The 20,582-nt window shown below is 39.5% G+C and overlaps 1 protein-coding gene and 1 pseudogene across 1 annotated transcript; one reads left to right on the top strand and one right to left on the bottom strand.

Moving 5' to 3' along the window:
* Window positions 1-546: 546 nt before the first annotated feature.
* On the top strand, window positions 547-1,746 carry LOC132144216 (microfibril-associated glycoprotein 4-like). Its single transcript, XM_059555003.1, has 5 exons — window positions 547-630; window positions 708-917; window positions 998-1,094; window positions 1,173-1,340; window positions 1,420-1,746. Exons 1-5 carry the CDS (start codon window positions 562-564, stop codon window positions 1,671-1,673), a joined length of 798 nt encoding a protein of 265 aa, XP_059410986.1. The 5' UTR covers window positions 547-561; the 3' UTR covers window positions 1,674-1,746.
* A 6,158-nt stretch (window positions 1,747-7,904) lies between these two features.
* On the bottom strand, window positions 7,905-20,363 carry LOC132144226 (microfibril-associated glycoprotein 4-like; annotated as a pseudogene).
* Window positions 20,364-20,582: the final 219 nt, after the last annotated feature.

The raw sequence follows: 20,582 nt of genomic DNA on the forward strand, positions 1-20,582 counted from the left end.
GAGTTCAGTCACTATCAGAACTGGCTCCTGTAGAAGAACAAGCGAGGTGAGTCACCAAACCAGTGATCTGGAGCAACGTGAGGGAAATAAAAGACTGCTCAGCTGAAGTTTTCCTGCTATTCACCGTTCTGTATGAAAGAAAGTGATTTGATGTTTGTTTGAGGGTTTCAGTGGTCTTTCTCCTTCAGCAGTAGACTGAATATATTGTTTGAGTGGTTTGGGAATTTATGGAAAGCTGGTAAATAAGTTTATTTTTTTAAGATGATCTGTGATTAAGTGGATGGTGTTTAAGGACACTCTGTGCGTACAGGTGATTGTAGGTACAAGGAATTGCCCTTCTTTCGCAATCTTGGGTAATTCTTAAATGTGCGAAAATAATCTGTTACCTACATTTCTTAAAACGGACTTTGACTCTGAGGAGGAGCCTGAATGTCAGATATTTAAAGGAGCATTTGTCTCGTCTACAGCTGGAGAACACCAACGGTGAGTTACTGGTTTACTCTCCAAGGTTTTCCTTAAAGCTTGTCTGGATATTCAGACAAGATATTTAAAATTAATACAATGACGTTTCTCTTTAAGGGAACAAAGATTTCTGCTGGGATCTACTGGGAAGAAACTGAGAAGATGGAGGTGAGTTAATCCGTTTCCTACATTTCGCCACTTCCTACACCTTTTCAGAGTGACGTTCATCTTTTTCTCTGGTGCAGATGATGGTGTTTTTGGCTGCTCTTCTGCCCGTTGTTTTGGGCTGTGATTGTGGTCATGATGTAGACAAACTGGTCGACTGCTCTGATGTCTATAAATCAGGAGAAACAGTCAGTGGGATCTACTCCATCTATCCAGCAGGTGACATTCCTGTCTGGGTTTACTGTGAGATGATCTCAGATGGGAAAGATGAAGATAATGGAGGATGGACGGTACGAATGTGACTTTAGATCATTAAACACACATCAGAACATTCATTATGAATCATATCTTCTACATAAACCCATCACAGGTGATTCAGAGGAGAATGGATGGCAGTGTGAATTTCTATCGGCCGTGGAATCAGTACAAGAGAGGATTTGGGAATGTGAAGAGTGAATATTGGCTGGGTAAGATCTCCCAGTGTGTGTGTTTGTGAATGTGTTTGGTTGAAGGTGTTCTTCATGTGTGTTTGTGTGTATGATCAGGGCTGGAGAACATGTACCAGCTGACACGCAACAGGAAGTACATGCTGAGAGTGGATCTGGAGGACTTTGAAGGAAGGAAAGGTTTCGCTCTGTACTCGTTCTTCTCTGTGGATTGTGAATGTGCTGGATATCAGCTGCATGTGTCAGGATTCACTGATGGAGGAGCAGGTAGGACACTTTCATTTATACTTCTGAAAACACATTTCCTTTGGGGTATTGTCCTTAATGATGCTCTCCCTCTCTGCAGGCGACTCTTTATCTGGCCATAATGGATTCAAGTTCTCCACCTTTGACAAGGACCAAGATACTTCAGATACTAATTGTGCCAAACAGTATCTGGGGGCATTTTGGTACTCTGCGTGTCACAATACAAACCCCAATGGTGTGTATTTATGGGGTGAAGATCCCACCCATTATGCCATTGGTGTGGCTTGGTCAACATGGAAGAATTACGCAGTCAGTATGAAATCCATCAGTATGAAGATTAAACGTGTGTCTTAGAAACATTACAGTGCTTCTTAAGGGAGAACATCTTACCTCATTTTCTGATATTTTAAGGTTTTCATTCCTCTCTGATTTTCCTCTTTGAAAATTTTATTTGTATGGCTGGTTTTGTAGGAGTCCCTGTTTACATGATTCTTCATTAAATAAACTGTTTGTAAACTCCTATAGTGAATTCAGACTATTGGTTCTTTCCTGTCGCTAAATCTAAAAATGTGAATATGTCCAGCTTTCAGGAGGAATACTATATTTTTGCAACATAATTGATTGATGCATATTGATTCAGTCATAGCCCAGTGTATCCAAATACCATCATATATAAATAATATAAACGGGTTAAAACCACACACATTCTCTGAGGATGGATAATGTGGAATCTTATGGTCCTAAATACTTCCAGGTTCCTGACTGGATTCCATGTGTGTTGTCGAGTGATATTTACTTATTTATCATCTTTTTATTAATGTAAAAAATATACTGCAATTTTACTGTTTTATATACGATATGTTATTTTTGTGAGTAAGAAGAAGCGAGGATTACCACTTTAGCTATGCACTGTGAATAACAATGTGTTCCTGAAAAGCCCAGAGAAAATGTGATCAGCAGTTGGTTGTAGTATATTTACGATACTTACGTCTATTGTAACTGTTTTTGACCACTGGGTGGAGTGTGGGGCTTAATGAATATATAGGGAAGCAAAGAGTAAGAGAAGGCAGGTGTGAATTTAGAGGGAAGCACAACATTTTTGGACCGTGTTTAGAGGTGAATATGTGAGTTAAAATGACCAGTATGAGCTGTGTAATGAATAAATCTGATAAAGCAGTCTTTGGAGGACGATGTTTGGACTCACATGTCAGAAAACTACCCTACAACCCCTCAAGTGACAAAATGACTAGTTTTTATGTTATCATATATAGTAAAAATGGTTCTGAGAGCCAGTGGTTCTGTTGAGAGTCACTTAGAATAAAGAACTTTCTAAACAGTTTGTGCAAAAAATGGATGAGTTTTGTACTATGATAGTACCCGGCATTTAGTCAGACAATATATTTAATAGTAGTGCTTTTAAGGTGGATAACGGAACAGTAGATTCAAGCTTCAGGGATTTTTGTAGTGTGTTCCAATCAATAGCAGCAGAGAACTGGAAGGAAAGACGGCCGAAAGAGGTGCATGCTTTAGTGGCAGTCAAAGTGATATACCTGCTTGAGCGAAGAATTAGAGAAGGTGTTGCTCTGGAGATTAACAGTTTTAGGTAAAGGAGGGGTTTTGCCCAGTAGAAATTTATAAATGAGATGATCCCAGTGTGTTTGATGCCGGGTGTGTAATGAAGGCCGTCTGATTTGACTGTAAAGGTTGCAGTGGTGCGTGTTATATGGAGCATTGGTAACTAAGTGGATGGCACTGTGCTATACGACATCTAATTTTCTAAGGAGTTTGTTAGATCACTGTAGTCTAGTATTGGGCAAGTGTAGCCGGTCAATTAAGACACGAGGGCAAGTGTAGCCGGTCAATTAAGGCATTTGAGTTTTTTTATTTAATTTTTTTATGTGTAAAAAGAAATGTAGTATATACTGTTAACTTCAGCAAAACTTGTTTTCAATGTACTGTTTTCAATGGTTCCGATCGAGAGTTCCTATCAATTGTTGTATGTGGGGCTTTAATTAGTGGGACACCTACGTAAACTATACATAGCCAGTAAAAGAAATGGACACAGCGACCCCATTGGAACTCAATTGAGACAAGTGAAGCCCATTTTTAGCGTTTTTTAGCAAACTACTCAAACTAAGCTTGATGACGTCAGCATCTGTCTGACAGATGTAAATCTTCTAGTAGCTGTGCGTGCAAACTGCCATCATTAATCTTGCAGAGACGGCGAGCTTGAGCGGGGAGTTCTTTGGCGTGAGTGAGCAGGAGTAAGTATTCTGATTAATTATTTTGTATAGTATTTTAAAATGTAACGCCAGTACGCCATATTAAGTTAATTGCTTGCGAGCTTCTCCTCCTGTCTGTACGATAATTTCTCTACTGTGCGACAGAGAGTCGAGTAGTTATGACGCAATCGTTAGCCTTTTTTTACAAAAACTGTTTCTACGGGGCCATAATGTAACATAGAAGGTAATGAAGCCCTTTATACATTGCCGTGTATCTTTAGAAATAAATAATGGACAAATGGAGTCTTTAAACGCCTCAGATGTAAAGTTATTCGCTGTCAAAGTGACGCCAAAATGAATGCAAAGTCAATAGGATGCTAACGCAAGTGAAGTTCTGCTACAAGATGGCGGCACGCGGCCGACTTCAACTTCCGGTCGACTTCCTTGCCGCCTGAAACTATATCGCTTCTCCTTTATGCGTTCGCGCTCAGACGCATGGTGTATGCAGACGGGGAAGCGGAGGTAGTTTTTCTCTCTTCTATTTGTCTTGTATTGATTGATTTTCGGTAATGAAATCACTTTATTTATGATGTCAAAACACTGTTAAGAGGTTATGTCATAATTTGTATCAGTGTGATTCAATTATTTTCTTTGTAAGTTGCTCTTTTAACCGTGTTAAAGTTAGTGCCTCATTTTCATGTGCCTCTTTCAATGCAGGAATTAGAGAGTAGGCCTTCTCGAATGTCCCTAATTGTGCCTCACTACTCTGTTTAAGGTATGTTTTTCCAATTTGTGATCATTTATTTGACTGTTTACTATGTAATGTGTGAGTTTAACTTGATAGTTGTCTACCTCCAGTATATACTGGGGTTAATTTCATACTAAAATGCCTTGTGGTATATCTTCATACAATGAGACTGTTTGTGTAAAATAGGAACTTTATTATACACACAGTAGTTCAACAATCAGTTTAAAGTACATTTATATGTGCATTTAAGTTAATTTATAACATGTTTGTATGTTAACTTTTTCTGTTATTTAATTTCCATTTATTTTTCCTGTGAGTGCTGTCCTGTTATGTGGGGTAATTCAGCACCATCGTTTACATGTTAAATGCTATATAATGCCATTTTTAAAGCGTTCGCGCTCAGACGCATGGTGTATGCAGACGGGGAAGCAGAGGAATTCGAGAGTAGGCCTTCTCGAATGTCCCTAATTGTGCCTCACTACTCTGTTTAAGGTGAATAAATAACACAGAGTATAATCACTTCAGTCGTTGAGTAGTCGTGTTTCCATGGTGTCCTGTGGTTACCACTTGAAGTCTGCTACACAAGATTGACTGGAAAGGTGAAGGAGGCTTTATTACGAAAAAGGAAGCCAATCCTAGGTTTAATTTTATTTTGGAGCTGGTTGGTCTGGAAGGAGAGTGAAGAGTCTAACCAGACCCCTAAATATTTGTAGTTATCTACATATTCTAATACAGACCCTTCTAGTGCAGTGTGGGATCAATTGAAAAGCATACATTTAGTTTTACTAGAATTTAGAAGTAATTGGAGTTAACGGAAGGAATGCTATTGTTATTAAAGCTTATTTGAAGTTTTTTTTATCACAGTGTCCAATGTCGGGTCAGACGTATATAGAATGGTGTCGTCTGAATAAAGGTGGATCATAGAGTCACCTGTAGCAAGAGCAACATCATTGATGTATACAGAAAATGGAGTCGGCCAGAGAACTGAACCCTGAGGAACCCCCATGGAAACAGCCAGAGGTCTGGAGAGGAAGCCTTCCGACTTAACACACTGAAACCTGTCTGAAAAAAATAATCAGTGAACCAGGCAAGACAGTTATTTGAAAAGCCCAGGTTTTTAATCTATCAATGAGAATGTTATGATTGACAGAATTGAAGGCCTTGACCAGGTCAATGAAGACTGCTGCACAATAGTGTCTTTGGTCATTAGCAGTTATGATGTCATTTATAACTTTGAGTATGGCTGAGGTACATCCACGACTGGCTTGGAAATCAGATTGCATGTCACAAAGGCTATGGTGGGATTCAAAATGTTTGGTAATTTGTTTATTAAGAAGGCTTTCGAAGACCTTTGAGAGGCAGGGCAGGATTGAAATCAGTATATAGCAATTTGGGACTAAGATATACCCTCCTTTGTATAGAGGGATTACTGCAGCAGCTTTCCAATCTTTAGGTATCTCTGATGAATCAAAGGAGAGGTTGAAAAACCTGGTGATGGGAGTAGCAATACTTACCACAGACAGTTTTAAGAAAGAAGGGTCCAAATTGTCTAATCCACCAGATTTGAAGGGGTCAAGATGCCGCAGCTCCCTTAGAACGTCAGTTGTTTGGATATGGGCAAAGGAGAAGCATGGGAGGTTTTGGCTGGGTGCAACAGAAGATGACGGGCTGTTAATTAGGGTGGGGTTCACCAGATGAAAAGCACAACCTGCCATGGCAAAATGCTTATTGAAGTTCTCAATTATGGAAGACTTATCAGTAATAACAGTTTATCAAGCCTTAGAGCCGTAGGCAGCTGTACGGAGATGTTCTTATTTTCCATGGACTTTACTGTATCCCAGAACTTTTTAGAATTAGTGCTACAGGTAGCAATTTTCTGTTTAAAAAAGCTAGCCTTAGCATTCCTGACCGCCTGTGTGTACCGATTTCTGGCTTCGTTGAAACATTGCCGGTCACAGGTATTGTTCGCCACTAACGCGGTACTCCATAGAATGTTTTTATTTTGGCTAAGGGCGGTGAGTTAAGGCGTGAACCATGGGCTATATCTATTCTTAGTTCTGAACTTTTTATAAGGGGCATACTTATTTAAAACGGCTAGAAAGGCATTCTTAAAAAATGACCAGGCATCCTCTACTGAAGGAATAAGGTCAATATCCTTCCAAGGTTCCTGGGCTAGATCTAATAGAAAGGCTTGTTCACAAAAGTGTTTTAGGGAGCGTTTGACTGCAGACCCGTTACGGATACAGGCAATGAGGCAATGATCGCTGATTTCTTGGCTGAAGACACTGGAGGTATATTTAGTGGGCATATTAGTTAGGGCAGTATCTATGAGGGTACCCTTATTAGCAGATTTTAGGTTGTATCTAGTGGGTTCATTAATGATTTGTGTGAGGATATTTGGATAATATATTGGGTGAAGCATTAAGCCAGTCCCAGTTTAAGTCGCCAAGCAGTAAGAACTCAGAAAATAAATGGGGAGCAATCAAATCACAGAGGTTATCTAGAGCACAGCTGGGCGTAGAGGAAGGTCTATAACAGGAGGCTACCGTGAGGGACTTATTTCTAGAGAAGTGAATTCTCAAAATTAAGAGCTCAAACTATTTCGTCAAGGACCTGGATAAAATAAAAGAGCATTGCAGTGCCTGTCTGCAATAGAGAATGACTCTGCCTCCTTTAGTGATTCTATCTTGATGGTAACTATTATAGTAAGGAATTGATTCTTCAGAATTTTTAGTGGATTTCCTGAGCCAGGATTCTTTAGCTGAGTGTACAAGGGCAGTAAATGAGTCCAATTTAGGAAGTATACTTCTGGTGTTAATGTGCATGAACCTAAGATTTTTACTATTGCAGAAATCTGCATAAGAAAGCACCTGGGGGGTGGGGAAGGCATTTTTAGTTACTGGGCCGGAGTTTGGTTCAACATCTCCAGAGGACCATAGTAAAAGCATTATAAGAGTGCGACAAAATGCTTTGAGAACTGGACGTTTAGAACAGTGGGCTGGATGAATGAATGGAGTAAATTTCTGTGGAGAGTTGAATAGGATCAATGCCTGGTGGGCAGATAAGGATATAATGAGGTGAATGTGTGAGGGAGGTAAACCTAGGCATTGGGTTAGAAAAAATGCAGTGGCATCTCTATGGGAATTGGTCAATCTAGATAGGGCAGTAAGGGTCTCAAAGTAAGAGGAGTGGGGGACAAAGGAATTACCATTTAGCATTTCTGCTCTCTGTTGTGGAGATAAACACATCAGACATGATTTCAGTGCAGAAGTTTATTGAACGTGTATGAACTGTTGACTAATTTAACTTACAAATAAAAAAAGTGACCCAAAACAAAGACAAACTGTATATAAACGTAAAGTATAATGTATTTGAGAGTTATATTCCTGTCTCACTTTGTATTAAGTGGCCTAAAGTACTATATACTTACATTTAAAATAATAATTTGATACATTACATTGTTGTGTACATACTACGTTTTTAAATTTTGTACTTATATTTAAAAAACAAATTCTTCATTTAATTCCATCTGTAGTTAATTTCTATAATCACATTTATTATTACACTGTTAACCCACCCTTAAAACTACCCTATGAACAAACACAGATTTGCCTTTGATGTTTTTCTACAAAACTGTAGGCGAGTAAAAATCAGCAAAATTCATGCAGTGTGAATCCAGTTTTAGTTACATGGTTTAAAATAAAAAAATAAACCTTTAAACATTAAATCGATTGTTTTGTTGTTTATTTCTAAGACCCACGTTTAATCTTCATGTTGATGGATTTCATACCGCCAGCGTAACCCTTCCATGTTGACCAAACATTTCCAATGGCATAATGGGTGGGATTTTCACCCCATAAATACACACCATTGGGGTTTGTTTTGTGACAGGCTGAGTACCAAAATCCCCCAAGATAACTTTTGGCACAGTTACTTGCATAGCCATCTTGGTCTTTGTCAAAGGTGGAGAACTTGAATCCATTATGGAAGGATAAAGAGTCACCTGCAGAGAGGGAGAGCATCATTTCAGAGAGCACAAGGACAATAACCAATGGAAATGTTCATAAATGAAAGCGTTCTCCCAGCTGGACATTTTTCATGTTCTAGGAATATTTTCAGCAAAAAAAAAATTTAATTTGAGTTCCCAGAATGTTCTGCCAAAAGTTAACATTTTCTAAAAACTTTCTAAAAATGTCTATTGGTAGCGTTGTTAGAACATTGTCCACTAACAATCTAATAAAGCTTCCCATCACACTAGATGTGGACATTGCTCAGAGTAAAAAACAAAAAGCAGTACCAGCTTGACTTATAAACCAGATTGATTTATTTCTGACATTACCTTTACAAAAGGTCTCTTTGAGATGAATGGAGGTTTAAATGTTGACGGTTCATTGAAAATAAGTTTGGTTTGACATCACCACTATGGTAATCAGTAGTTAGGCAGTTTGAGTCAAACTTTTTAATGTTAGTTTTAATCTGTGTGTGTTTTGGAGATGATTATTGATGTTATTGATGTTTTAATAGCATTGAAGATTGAGATATCTAATGTAAGTGTTCAAAAAAAGCTTTGAAAAAGTGTTCATGGTTAGTGTGTGTGCGCTCGTGCTTTGGATGGGTTAAATGCAGAGCACAAATTCTGAGTATGGGTCACGATACTTGGCTGTATGTCACTTCACTCACTCACTTATGTGTAATGCGTGAGTCGGCATAATTTGTGCTTGTATCGGAGTGAGTGAAAACCTCAATGCTCCAAATTTAAAAAAATCATTTTTGACTCAAATCGAAACTACTCTGCTGTGTGCACCTGAGACTGTTACTGGAAACCAGGGCTCTGAACCGGTTCAAGGAATGAAAATGAAATCTGAAATCTTGATAGTAAAAGAAACTAAATAAAATTTCATAGTTCCGAACAGAATCTAAAATTTGAAATGGCCATTAACGGGTTAATAATGTTATTTTATCATTCCATTTAATATTTGATATTTGCTGTCAACCAATCACGAATTCCAGCAGTATCTATGCAAATGTGACACTGAAGCCAGCGAGTGAAATGTCTGCTCAGCTGTGAACTCATCATAGACACGTCTCAATGGCAATGCACCGCCTTCAGGGCCGGATTAAGACCAAATTGGGCCTGAGATGCTGCAGCGCAAAAAGGGCCTATTTATTCTCTGCGCTGGTGCATGTGCATTCGACACTCAAGTGCCAGCATGCTTAGCCTTTCCTGCCCAACTGAGGACCGCGGCTCTCCATTGATTATTCCCAACTTTGAGAGGCTCCGCTCGCCGGGGGCATTGCACATCATCATGCACAGATAGATGTGCAACCCAATTTCGACATTTGGAAACGTCTGAGAAAGATTCAGCAATGACAAAAGCTCGTACAAGCTCTGCTGATTCGTTCACAGTCACCGGTTTCTGAGTGTGCATGAATGCAGCAAACTGTATCAGCTAATTTTGACCGATTATAAATCAGTATATATATATATATATATATATATATATATATATATATATATATAAAACTTAAACGTTTTTTAGAGAAAAAATATGATTTCATTCAAAAATAGACATAATGCAAACACAAATGTTTAAAAACATTAGGCTATAATAAACACTAGGTATTTTTACAATCATTTCTCATTCAAATACATCGCAAATATGGAAACATTTGATTTTGTGAGAGACCCAAGATTTTTTCGTTTTAGCCTAAATTAATTAGTTTTGGTTTGTCGTTAATATTGCTATAGCTTCTCATATTTGTAATTCTTGTTTTTTTCTAAATACTGTTAATTTAAATTATTTGTTGTGGAGTGAGGGGAACTAAAATAGCCTAGCGGAGCTTCTCAAATTTCCCGGAAGCTGAACGGTTTTCATTTGCTATATTAACCTCAAAATAATTATTTCGGATGCATATACAGCGTTACTTATTATACAGAAGGCTAACTATTAGGTTAAATTAATCTGTTTTTGGATTGACGTTTTTATAGCATAAACTTTAGAGGATTTGTTTTGGAGAGAAACTAATAACCGTTTCTATAATGTTTGTAAACATTTTTGTTTTAGATTTCAGGCATTTTAGCCTGCATTATGTTGGAAAGTAATAGGGCTAATAAAATGCAATGTGAGTCATGACTCACCCATTTTGAATTCAAAATGAAGTCACAAACGAGTCTTGAGTCAAATCCCAAGTCCTCAAAGAGTTAAAGTTAATGAGATAATTAAGTAACTAATTAAATGATGATTGTGCATTAACGATTAACACCTGCTGTTATTGAGAACTACAGAGGATCAGATGTTGATGTTTTATTGGTTAAATGATGCCAACCATCATGGAGATCAGTGTTTGGTTTAGTTGTGTTCTTGACCCTTGACTTGTTGTGTCAGATCTCTCTCTGTATGTGATGTTGAGGAGAAAGAAGATCTGTGATATGTGAAGGACATATACTCACAATGAGCTGATTTAATTATATCTCAAATAATGTTTTTTCTTTTTTTCACATGTTTAGGTTTTGAATAATCCCAGTGAAACTACAGCATACACACACAAAAACGCATTGTTCTAATATTTACAGGGAGTGAATTTTACATTTGTGTAACACATATAGAAATCTGAACTCCAGTGCTTGCTTTTTTCTTTTTTTCTTCTTCTTCTCTTTTCTTTATATTGAAGCATTATGTTGGCATTTTGTTTTGTTTTTTCAAGAAAGTTAAATCAAGATAATACAGTCATCAAAAGCATAAGTTGCCACTTAATTATCTCATTAACTTTAACTCTTTGAGGACTTGGGATTTGACTCAAGACTGGTTTGTGACTTGGAAGGAATGACTTGGTTCCTCCTCTGATGAAATCAGCTGCTGAGTTCATGGGTGGAGCAAAAATATGGCAGGACTTTTACTCTTTGCCCCTTGGACTTTACACTTCTGTTTGAAAAGTTTAGTTTGACATCACCATTATGGTGATCAGTACTTAGGCAGTATGACTCTTTCCAATGTTACTTTTTGTTTAACTGTTGTAACCATATTTGTTAAGGCAAAAACAGTGAGGGAAAAATGTCATTACTTTCTGATGTTAAAGATTTCCTCATGAAACGATCTGGTCAGCTGGTTTTATCTGGAGTCTAATCTATGCTGTTAATTTTATGCTGTTAAGGGGATAACATTCTAATAATGTTATTAATGAACAATTTTAGGATGTTTTTAGAGAATGTTATCCTATCTTTTGAGAGAACGTTCTAGGAACAAAATGAAACTACCCACAAAAAACATTGTTAGAACAATCCATGGGAATGTTCTTAGAACATTTAAAGAACAAAGAAATTCTAGTTGTGATGTTCTTGGAACATTCTTAAAACAATAACATTCCTATCTGGGTTACCTGCTCCTCCATTCTTGAAGCCTGAAACTTGTAGTTTATACCCATCAGCTTCAGAACCCACAGAGAAAGAGGAGTAAATAGCAAAAACTTTATTTCCATTAAAGTCCTCCAGATCCACTCTCAGCATGTAGTTCCTGTTATTTGTCAGCTGGTACATGTTCTCCAGCCCTGATCATCCACACAAACACACACATGAAGAACACCTTCAACCAAACACTGGACATGAACATCTACACACACACACATGAAGAACACGTTCAACCAAACACTGGACGTGAACATCCACACACACACACACACACACACACACATGAAGAACACGTTCAACCAAACGCTGGACGTGAACATCTACACAAACACACACATGAAGAACACGTTCAACCAAACACTGGACATGAACATCTACACAAACACACACACATGAAGAACACGTTCAACCAAACACTGGACATGAACATCCACACACACACACACATGAAGAACACCTTCAACCAAACACTGGACATGAACATCCACACACACACACACACACACGAAGAACACGTTCAACCAAACACTGGACATGAACATCCACACACACACACACACACATGAAGAACACCTTCAACCAAACACTGGACGTGAACATCCACACACACACACACACACACGAAGAACACGTTCAACCAAACACTGGACATGAACATCCACACACACACACACACACACACACGAAGAACACGTTCAACCAAACACTGGACATGAACATCTACACAAACACACACATGAAGAACACGTTCAACCAAACACTGGACATGAACATCCACACAAACACACACACACATGAAGAACACCTTCAACCAAACACTGGACATGAACATCCACACACACACACACACATGAAGAACACGTTCAACCAAACACTGGACATGAACATCCACACACACACACACACATGAAGAACACGTTCAACCAAACACTGGACATGAACATCCACACAAACACACACATGAAGAACACGTTCAACCAAACACTGGACATGAACATCCACACAAACACACACATGAAGAACACGTTCAACCAAACACTGGACATGAACATCCACACACACACACACACACACGAAGAACACGTTCAACCAAACACTGGACATGAACATCCACACACACACACACACACATGAAGAACACCTTCAACCAAACACTGGACATGAACATCCACACACACACACACACACACACACGAAGAACACGTTCAACCAAACACTGGACATGAACATCCACACACACACACACACGAAGAACACGTTCAACCAAACACTGGACATGAACATCCACACACACACACACACACACGAAGAACACGTTCAACCAAACACTGGACATGAACATCCACACACACACACACACACATGAAGAACACCTTCAACCAAACACTGGACATGAACATCCACACACACACACACACACACACACACACGAAGAACACGTTCAACCAAACACTGGACATGAACATCTACACAAACACACACATGAAGAACACCTTCAACCAAACACTGGACATGAACATCCACACACACACACACACACACACACACACGAAGAACACGTTCAACCAAACACTGGACATGAACATCCACACAAACACACACATGAAGAACACGTTCAACCAAACACTGGACATGAACATCCACACACACACACACACATGAAGAACACGTTCAACCAAACACTGGACATGAACAGCCACACACACACACACACACACGAAGAACACGTTCAACCAAACACTGGACATGAACATCCACACACACACACACACACATGAAGAACACCTTCAACCAAACACTGGACATGAACATCCACACACACACACACACACACACACACACACGAAGAACACGTTCAACCAAACACTGGACATGAACATCTACACAAACACACACATGAAGAACACGTTCAACCAAACACTGGACATGAACATCCACACAAACACACACACACATGAAGAACACCTTCAACCAAACACTGGACATGAACATCCACACACACACACACACATGAAGAACACGTTCAACCAAACACTGGACATGAACATCCACACACACACACACACATGAAGAACACGTTCAACCAAACACTGGACATGAACATCCACACAAACACACACATGAAGAACACGTTCAACCAAACACTGGACATGAACATCCACACAAACACACACACACATGAAGAACACCTTCAACCAAACACTGGACGTGAACATCCACACAAACACACACATGAAGAACACCTTCAACCAAACACTGGACATGAACATCCACACAAACACACACACACATGAAGAACACATTCAACCAAACACTGGACATGAACATCCACACAAACACACACACACATGAAGAACACGTTCAACCAAACACTGGACATGAACATCCACACAAACACACACATGAAGAACACGTTCAACCAAACACTGGACATGAACATCCACACAAACACACACACACATGAAGAACACGTTCAACCAAACACTGGACATGAACATCCACACAAACACACACATGAAGAACACGTTCAACCAAACACTGGACATGAACATCCACACACACACACACACACACGAAGAACACGTTCAACCAAACACTGGACATGAACATCCACACACACACACACACACATGAAGAACACCTTCAACCAAACACTGGACATGAACATCTACACAAACACACACATGAAGAACACCTTCAACCAAACACTGGACATGAACATCCACACACACACACACACACACACACACATGAAGAACACGTTCAACCAAACACTGGACATGAACATCCACACACACACACACACATGAAGAACACGTTCAACCAAACACTGGACATGAACATCCACACACACACACACACACACGAAGAACACGTTCAACCAAACACTGGACATGAACATCCACACAAACACACACATGAAGAACACGTTCAACCAAACACTGGACATGAACATCCACACAAACACACACACACATGAAGAACACCTTCAACCAAACACTGGACGTGAACATCCACACAAACACACACATGAAGAACACCTTCAACCAAACACTGGACATGAACATCCACACAAACACACACACACATGAAGAACACATTCAACCAAACACTGGACATGAACATCCACACAAACACACACACACATGAAGAACACGTTCAACCAAACACTGGACATGAACATCCACACAAACACACACATGAAGAACACGTTCAACCAAACACTGGACATGAACATCCACACAAACACACACACACATGAAGAACACGTTCAACCAAACACTGGACATGAACATCCACACAAACACACACATGAAGAACACGTTCAACCAAACACTGGACATGAACATCCACACACACACACACACACACGAAGAACACGTTCAACCAAACACTGGACATGAACATCCACACACACACACACACACATGAAGAACACCTTCAACCAAACACTGGACATGAACATCTACACAAACACACACATGAAGAACACCTTCAACCAAACACTGGACATGAACATCCACACACACACACACACACACACACACATGAAGAACACGTTCAACCAAACACTGGACATGAACATCCACACACACACACACACATGAAGAACACGTTCAACCAAACACTGGACATGAACATCCACACACACACACACACACACGAAGAACACGTTCAACCAAACACTGGACATGAACATCCACACACACACACACACACACATGAAGAACACCTTCAACCAAACACTGGACATGAACATCCACACACACACACACACACACACACACGAAGAACACGTTCAACCAAACACTGGACATGAACATCCACACACACACACACACACATGAAGAACACCTTCAACCAAACACTGGACATGAACATCCACACAAACACACACACACATGAAGAACACCTTCAACCAAACACTGGACATGAACATCCACACACACACACACACATGAAGAACACGTTCAACCAAACACTGGACATGAACATCCACACACACACACACACATGAAGAACACGTTCAACCAAACACTGGACATGAACATCCACACAAACACACACATGAAGAACACGTTCAACCAAACACTGGACATGAACATCCACACAAACACACACACACATGAAGAACACCTTCAACCAAACACTGGACGTGAACATCCACACAAACACACACATGAAGAACACCTTCAACCAAACACTGGACATGAACATCCACACAAACACACACACACATGAAGAACACATTCAACCAAACACTGGACATGAACATCCACACAAACACACACACACATGAAGAACACGTTCAACCAAACACTGGACATGAACATCCACACAAACACACACATGAAGAACACGTTCAACCAAACACTGGACATGAACATCCACACAAACACACACACACATGAAGAACACGTTCAACCAAACACTGGACATGAACATCCACACAAACACACACATGAAGAACACGTTCAACCAAACACTGGACATGAACATCCACACAAACACACACATGAAGAACACGTTCAACCAAACACTGGACATGAACATCCACACACACACACACACACATGAAGAACACCTTCAACCAAACACTGGACATGAACATCCACACAAACACACACATGAAGAACACCTTCAACCAAACACTGGACATGAACATCCACACAAACACACACACACATGAAGAACACGTTCAACCAAACACTGGACATGAACATCCACACAAACACACACATGAAGAACACGTTCAACCAAACACTGGACATGAACATCCACACAAACACACACATGAAGAACACGTTCAACCAAACACTGGACACGAACATCCACACACACACACACACACACACATGAAGAACACGTTCAACCAAACACTGGACATGAACACACACACACACACACACATGAAGAACACGTTCAACCAAACACTGGACATGAACATCCACACAAACACACACATGAAGAACACGTTCAACCAAACACTGGACATGAACATCCACACAAACACACACACATGAAGAACACGTTCAACCAAACACTGGACATGAACATCCACACACACACACACACATGAAGAACACGTTCAACCAAACACTGGACATGAACATCCACACAAACACACACATGAAGAACACGTTCAACCAAACACTGGACATGAACATCCACACACACACACACATGAAGAACACGTTCAACCAAACACTGGACTTGAACATCCACACAAACACACACACATGAAGAACACCTTCAACCAAACACTGGACATGAACATCCACACAAACACACACACATGAAGAACACGCTCAACCAAACACTGGACATGAACATCCACACACACACACACATGAAGAACACGTTCAACCAAACACTGGACTTGAACATCTACACAAACACACACATGAAGAACACGTTCAACCAAACACTGGACATGAACATCCACACAAACACACACACATGAAGAACACGTTCAACCAAACACTGGACATGAACATCCACACAAACACACACATGAAGAACACGTTCAACCAAATACTGGACTTGAACATCTACACACACACACACATGAAGAACACGTTCAACCAAACACTGGACATGAACATCCACACAAACACACACATGAAGAACACGTTCAACCAAACACTGGACGTGAACATCCACACAAACACACACACATGAAGAACACGCTCAACCAAACACTGGACATGAACATCCACACAAACACACACATGAAGAACACGTTCAACCAAACACTGGACTTGAACATCCACACACAAACACACACATGAAGAACACGTTCAACCAAACACTGGACGTGAACATCCACACAAACACACACACATGAAGAACACGCTCAACCAAACACTGGACATGAACATCCACACAAACACACACATGAAGAACACGTTCAACCAAACACTGGACATGAACATCCACACAAACACACACATGAAGAACACGTTCAACCAAACACTGGACATGAACATCCACACAAACACACACATGAAGAACACGTTCAACCAAACACTGGACTTGAACATCCACACACAAACACACACATGAAGAACACGTTCAACCAAACACTGGACACGAACATCCACACAAACACACACATGAAGAACACGTTCAACCAAACACTGGACATGAACATCCACACAAACACACACATGAAGAACACGTTCAACCAAATACTGGACTTGAACATCTACACACACACACACATGAAGAACACGTTCAACCAAACACTGGACATGAACATCCACACAAACACACACACACATGAAGAACACGTTCAACCAAACACTGGACATGAACATCCACACAAACACACACATGAAGAACACGTTCAACCAAACACTGGACTTGAACATCTACACACAAACACACACATGAAGAACACGTTCAACCAAACACTGGACACGAACATCCACACAAACACACACATGAAGAACACGTTCAACCAAACACTGGACATGAACACACACACACACACACACGAAGAACACATTCAACCAAACACTGGATGTGAACATCCAGAACATCCATTTTTCCAAATTCCATTTTTCGATTGTAATTTTTCTGGATACCATTTTTTTCTGTTTATTTTTTTCTCAACTCCTTTTTACCGGTTACATTTAATTGTATTAATTTAAAGACAAGAATTGAATACTTGTCTTTAAATTAAACTGGACTCTTATTTTGACGTGTTAACGTGAATACCTTTACAGTTCCGTGTATGCCTTGTGACGCTAATTTTACTAAAATCAAACGGTCAAATACTCATGAAGTGAACGCAGCATGACTCTCAGTGCAGTTCTGTAGGGGGGAAAACATTTCATATGGCTATTTTAAGAAATAATTGAATAAATTAAGTTGTTTTTATCCATGTAAATATGTCAATGACTTGCTGAATTGCATGAAAACCAGCTATGTATGTATTAGACCAAGAAATAACATCTCTCTCTCTGTCTCTCTCTCTCTCTCTCTACTGTATAAAAAGTACATTATATATTATTATGTAAAGTATAATATTATACACTATAATATAATATAGTACTGCATTATAGTTATTATATCCAGGTTGTCTGTCTGGAATGCAGCATTATGTTAACATCAATAAACATCAATATACTACAATTATGAGTCATTCTATAAGGTGACATTTCAGCACTTGACAGCGACTCCTCTAAGCAGCACTTAAAGTACAGCTACGTGATTGTTAGGAAATGCATGTGAAACAATAACGAATAATCGTAAAATTACTCGTAGAAAATGCTCTTAAGCGCTAAGATCAATCGTTATCAGATCTTTACACACAGGCAAACACGGCATGTGTAACGCAGGAAAGCGCGTTCCTATAGTCTAGTAAAGTAGTGTAGTTACCAATATTATTAGGGTAATGCATTACTTTTCTTCGTTACCCAAAAAAGTAATATAGTTACTGTAATCCATTACTTTGTAACTCGTTACCCCCAACACTGGTTCAACCAAACATTGGACATGAACATCCACACAAACACACACACTGTGAGATCTTACCCAGCCAATATTCACTTTCCACATTCCCAAATCCTCTCTTGTACTGATCCCACGGCCGATAGAAATTCACACTGCCGTCCATTCTCCTCTGAATCACCTGTGATTGGTTTAAATAGAAGATATTATTCCTCATGAATGTTCTGATGTGTGTTTAAAGGGATACTCCACCCCAAAATGAAAATTTTGTCAATAATCACTTACCCCCATGTCGTCCAAACCTGTAAAAGCTGCGTTGACCTTCGGAACACAATTTAAGATATTTTGGATGAATACCTGAAGGGTTAAGACTGTCCCATAGACTGCCAAGTAAATACCACTGTCAAAGTCCAGAAAAGTATGAAAAGCATCGTCAGAATTTTCCATCTTCCATCAGTGGTTCAACCATAACATTAAGAAGTTTTGTACGAGAAGAAAACATAAATAACGACTTTATTCCACAACTAACTCCACAAGGATATGCTATTCTCTTTCAAATCTACGTGTAAATACACGTAGAAAACGTATCCTTGTGGTGTGGCTGACACAGAAGAGTGTAAGCAGCCTGTGTTCAGCTCATATTCTCCAAAATGGTGCTACGGTGATGTGGGGGGAGACAGAGGAAACCAATTATTGAATAAAGTCATTAATTTTGTTTTCTTCTCGTATAAAAGTATTCTTGTCGCTTCATAACATAACGCTTGAGCCACTGATGGAAGATGGACTACTCTGACAATGCTTTTCACACTTTTCTGGACCTTGACAGTGTATTTTTCTAGGGAGTCTATGGGACAGCCACAATCCAAAATATCTTAAAGTGTGTTTGAAGATGAACGAAGCTTTTTCAGGTTTGGAACGACATGGGGGTAAGTGATTAGTGACAAAATTTTCATTTTAGGGTGGAGTATCCCTTTAATGATCTAAAGTCACATCCATACCGTCCATTCTCCGTTGTCTTCATCATTCCCACCTGAGATCATCTCACAGTAAACCTTGACAGGAACGCCACCTGTTAGATAGATGGAGTAGATCCCACTGACTGTTTCTCCTGATATATAAAGGCCAGAACAGTCGACCGGATTGTCTACATTCTGAGTGCAGCCACACATCAGAACAGCAGAGAGAACAGCCAAAAACTTCAACATCTACATGAGACAGAAATAAAGACATGAACATCAAACTAATATTAAGCTTATATCTTTTTTTTAATTTTTATTCAAGAACTTACCGCCATTTTCTCAATCTCTCCTCAGTGGAACCCAGCAGAGATCTGTTTTATCTTAAACCTTTTTATATTATGCATATTCTGACAGTTTTTTTCTGTAAGATTCTCAGACTCCTCCTTTGTGTTATAGAAAGAAATTTACATT

This window comes from Carassius carassius, chromosome 7 (genome assembly GCF_963082965.1).
Source record: "Carassius carassius chromosome 7, fCarCar2.1, whole genome shotgun sequence".
Lineage (NCBI taxonomy): Eukaryota > Metazoa > Chordata > Actinopteri > Cypriniformes > Cyprinidae > Carassius > Carassius carassius.

Bases quoted from the DNA above. Each gene is read 5' to 3' on its own strand.
- LOC132144216 (XM_059555003.1), top strand. From the start codon at position 562: ATGACGTTTCTCTTTAAGGGAACAAAGATTTCTGCTGGGATCTACTGG. The intron at 631-707 runs GTGAGTTAATCC...TCTCTGGTGCAG, and splicing joins AAGAAACTGAGAAGATGGAG to ATGATGGTGTTTTTGGCTGC. The intron at 1,341-1,419 runs GTAGGACACTTT...CCCTCTCTGCAG, and splicing joins ATTCACTGATGGAGGAGCAG to GCGACTCTTTATCTGGCCAT.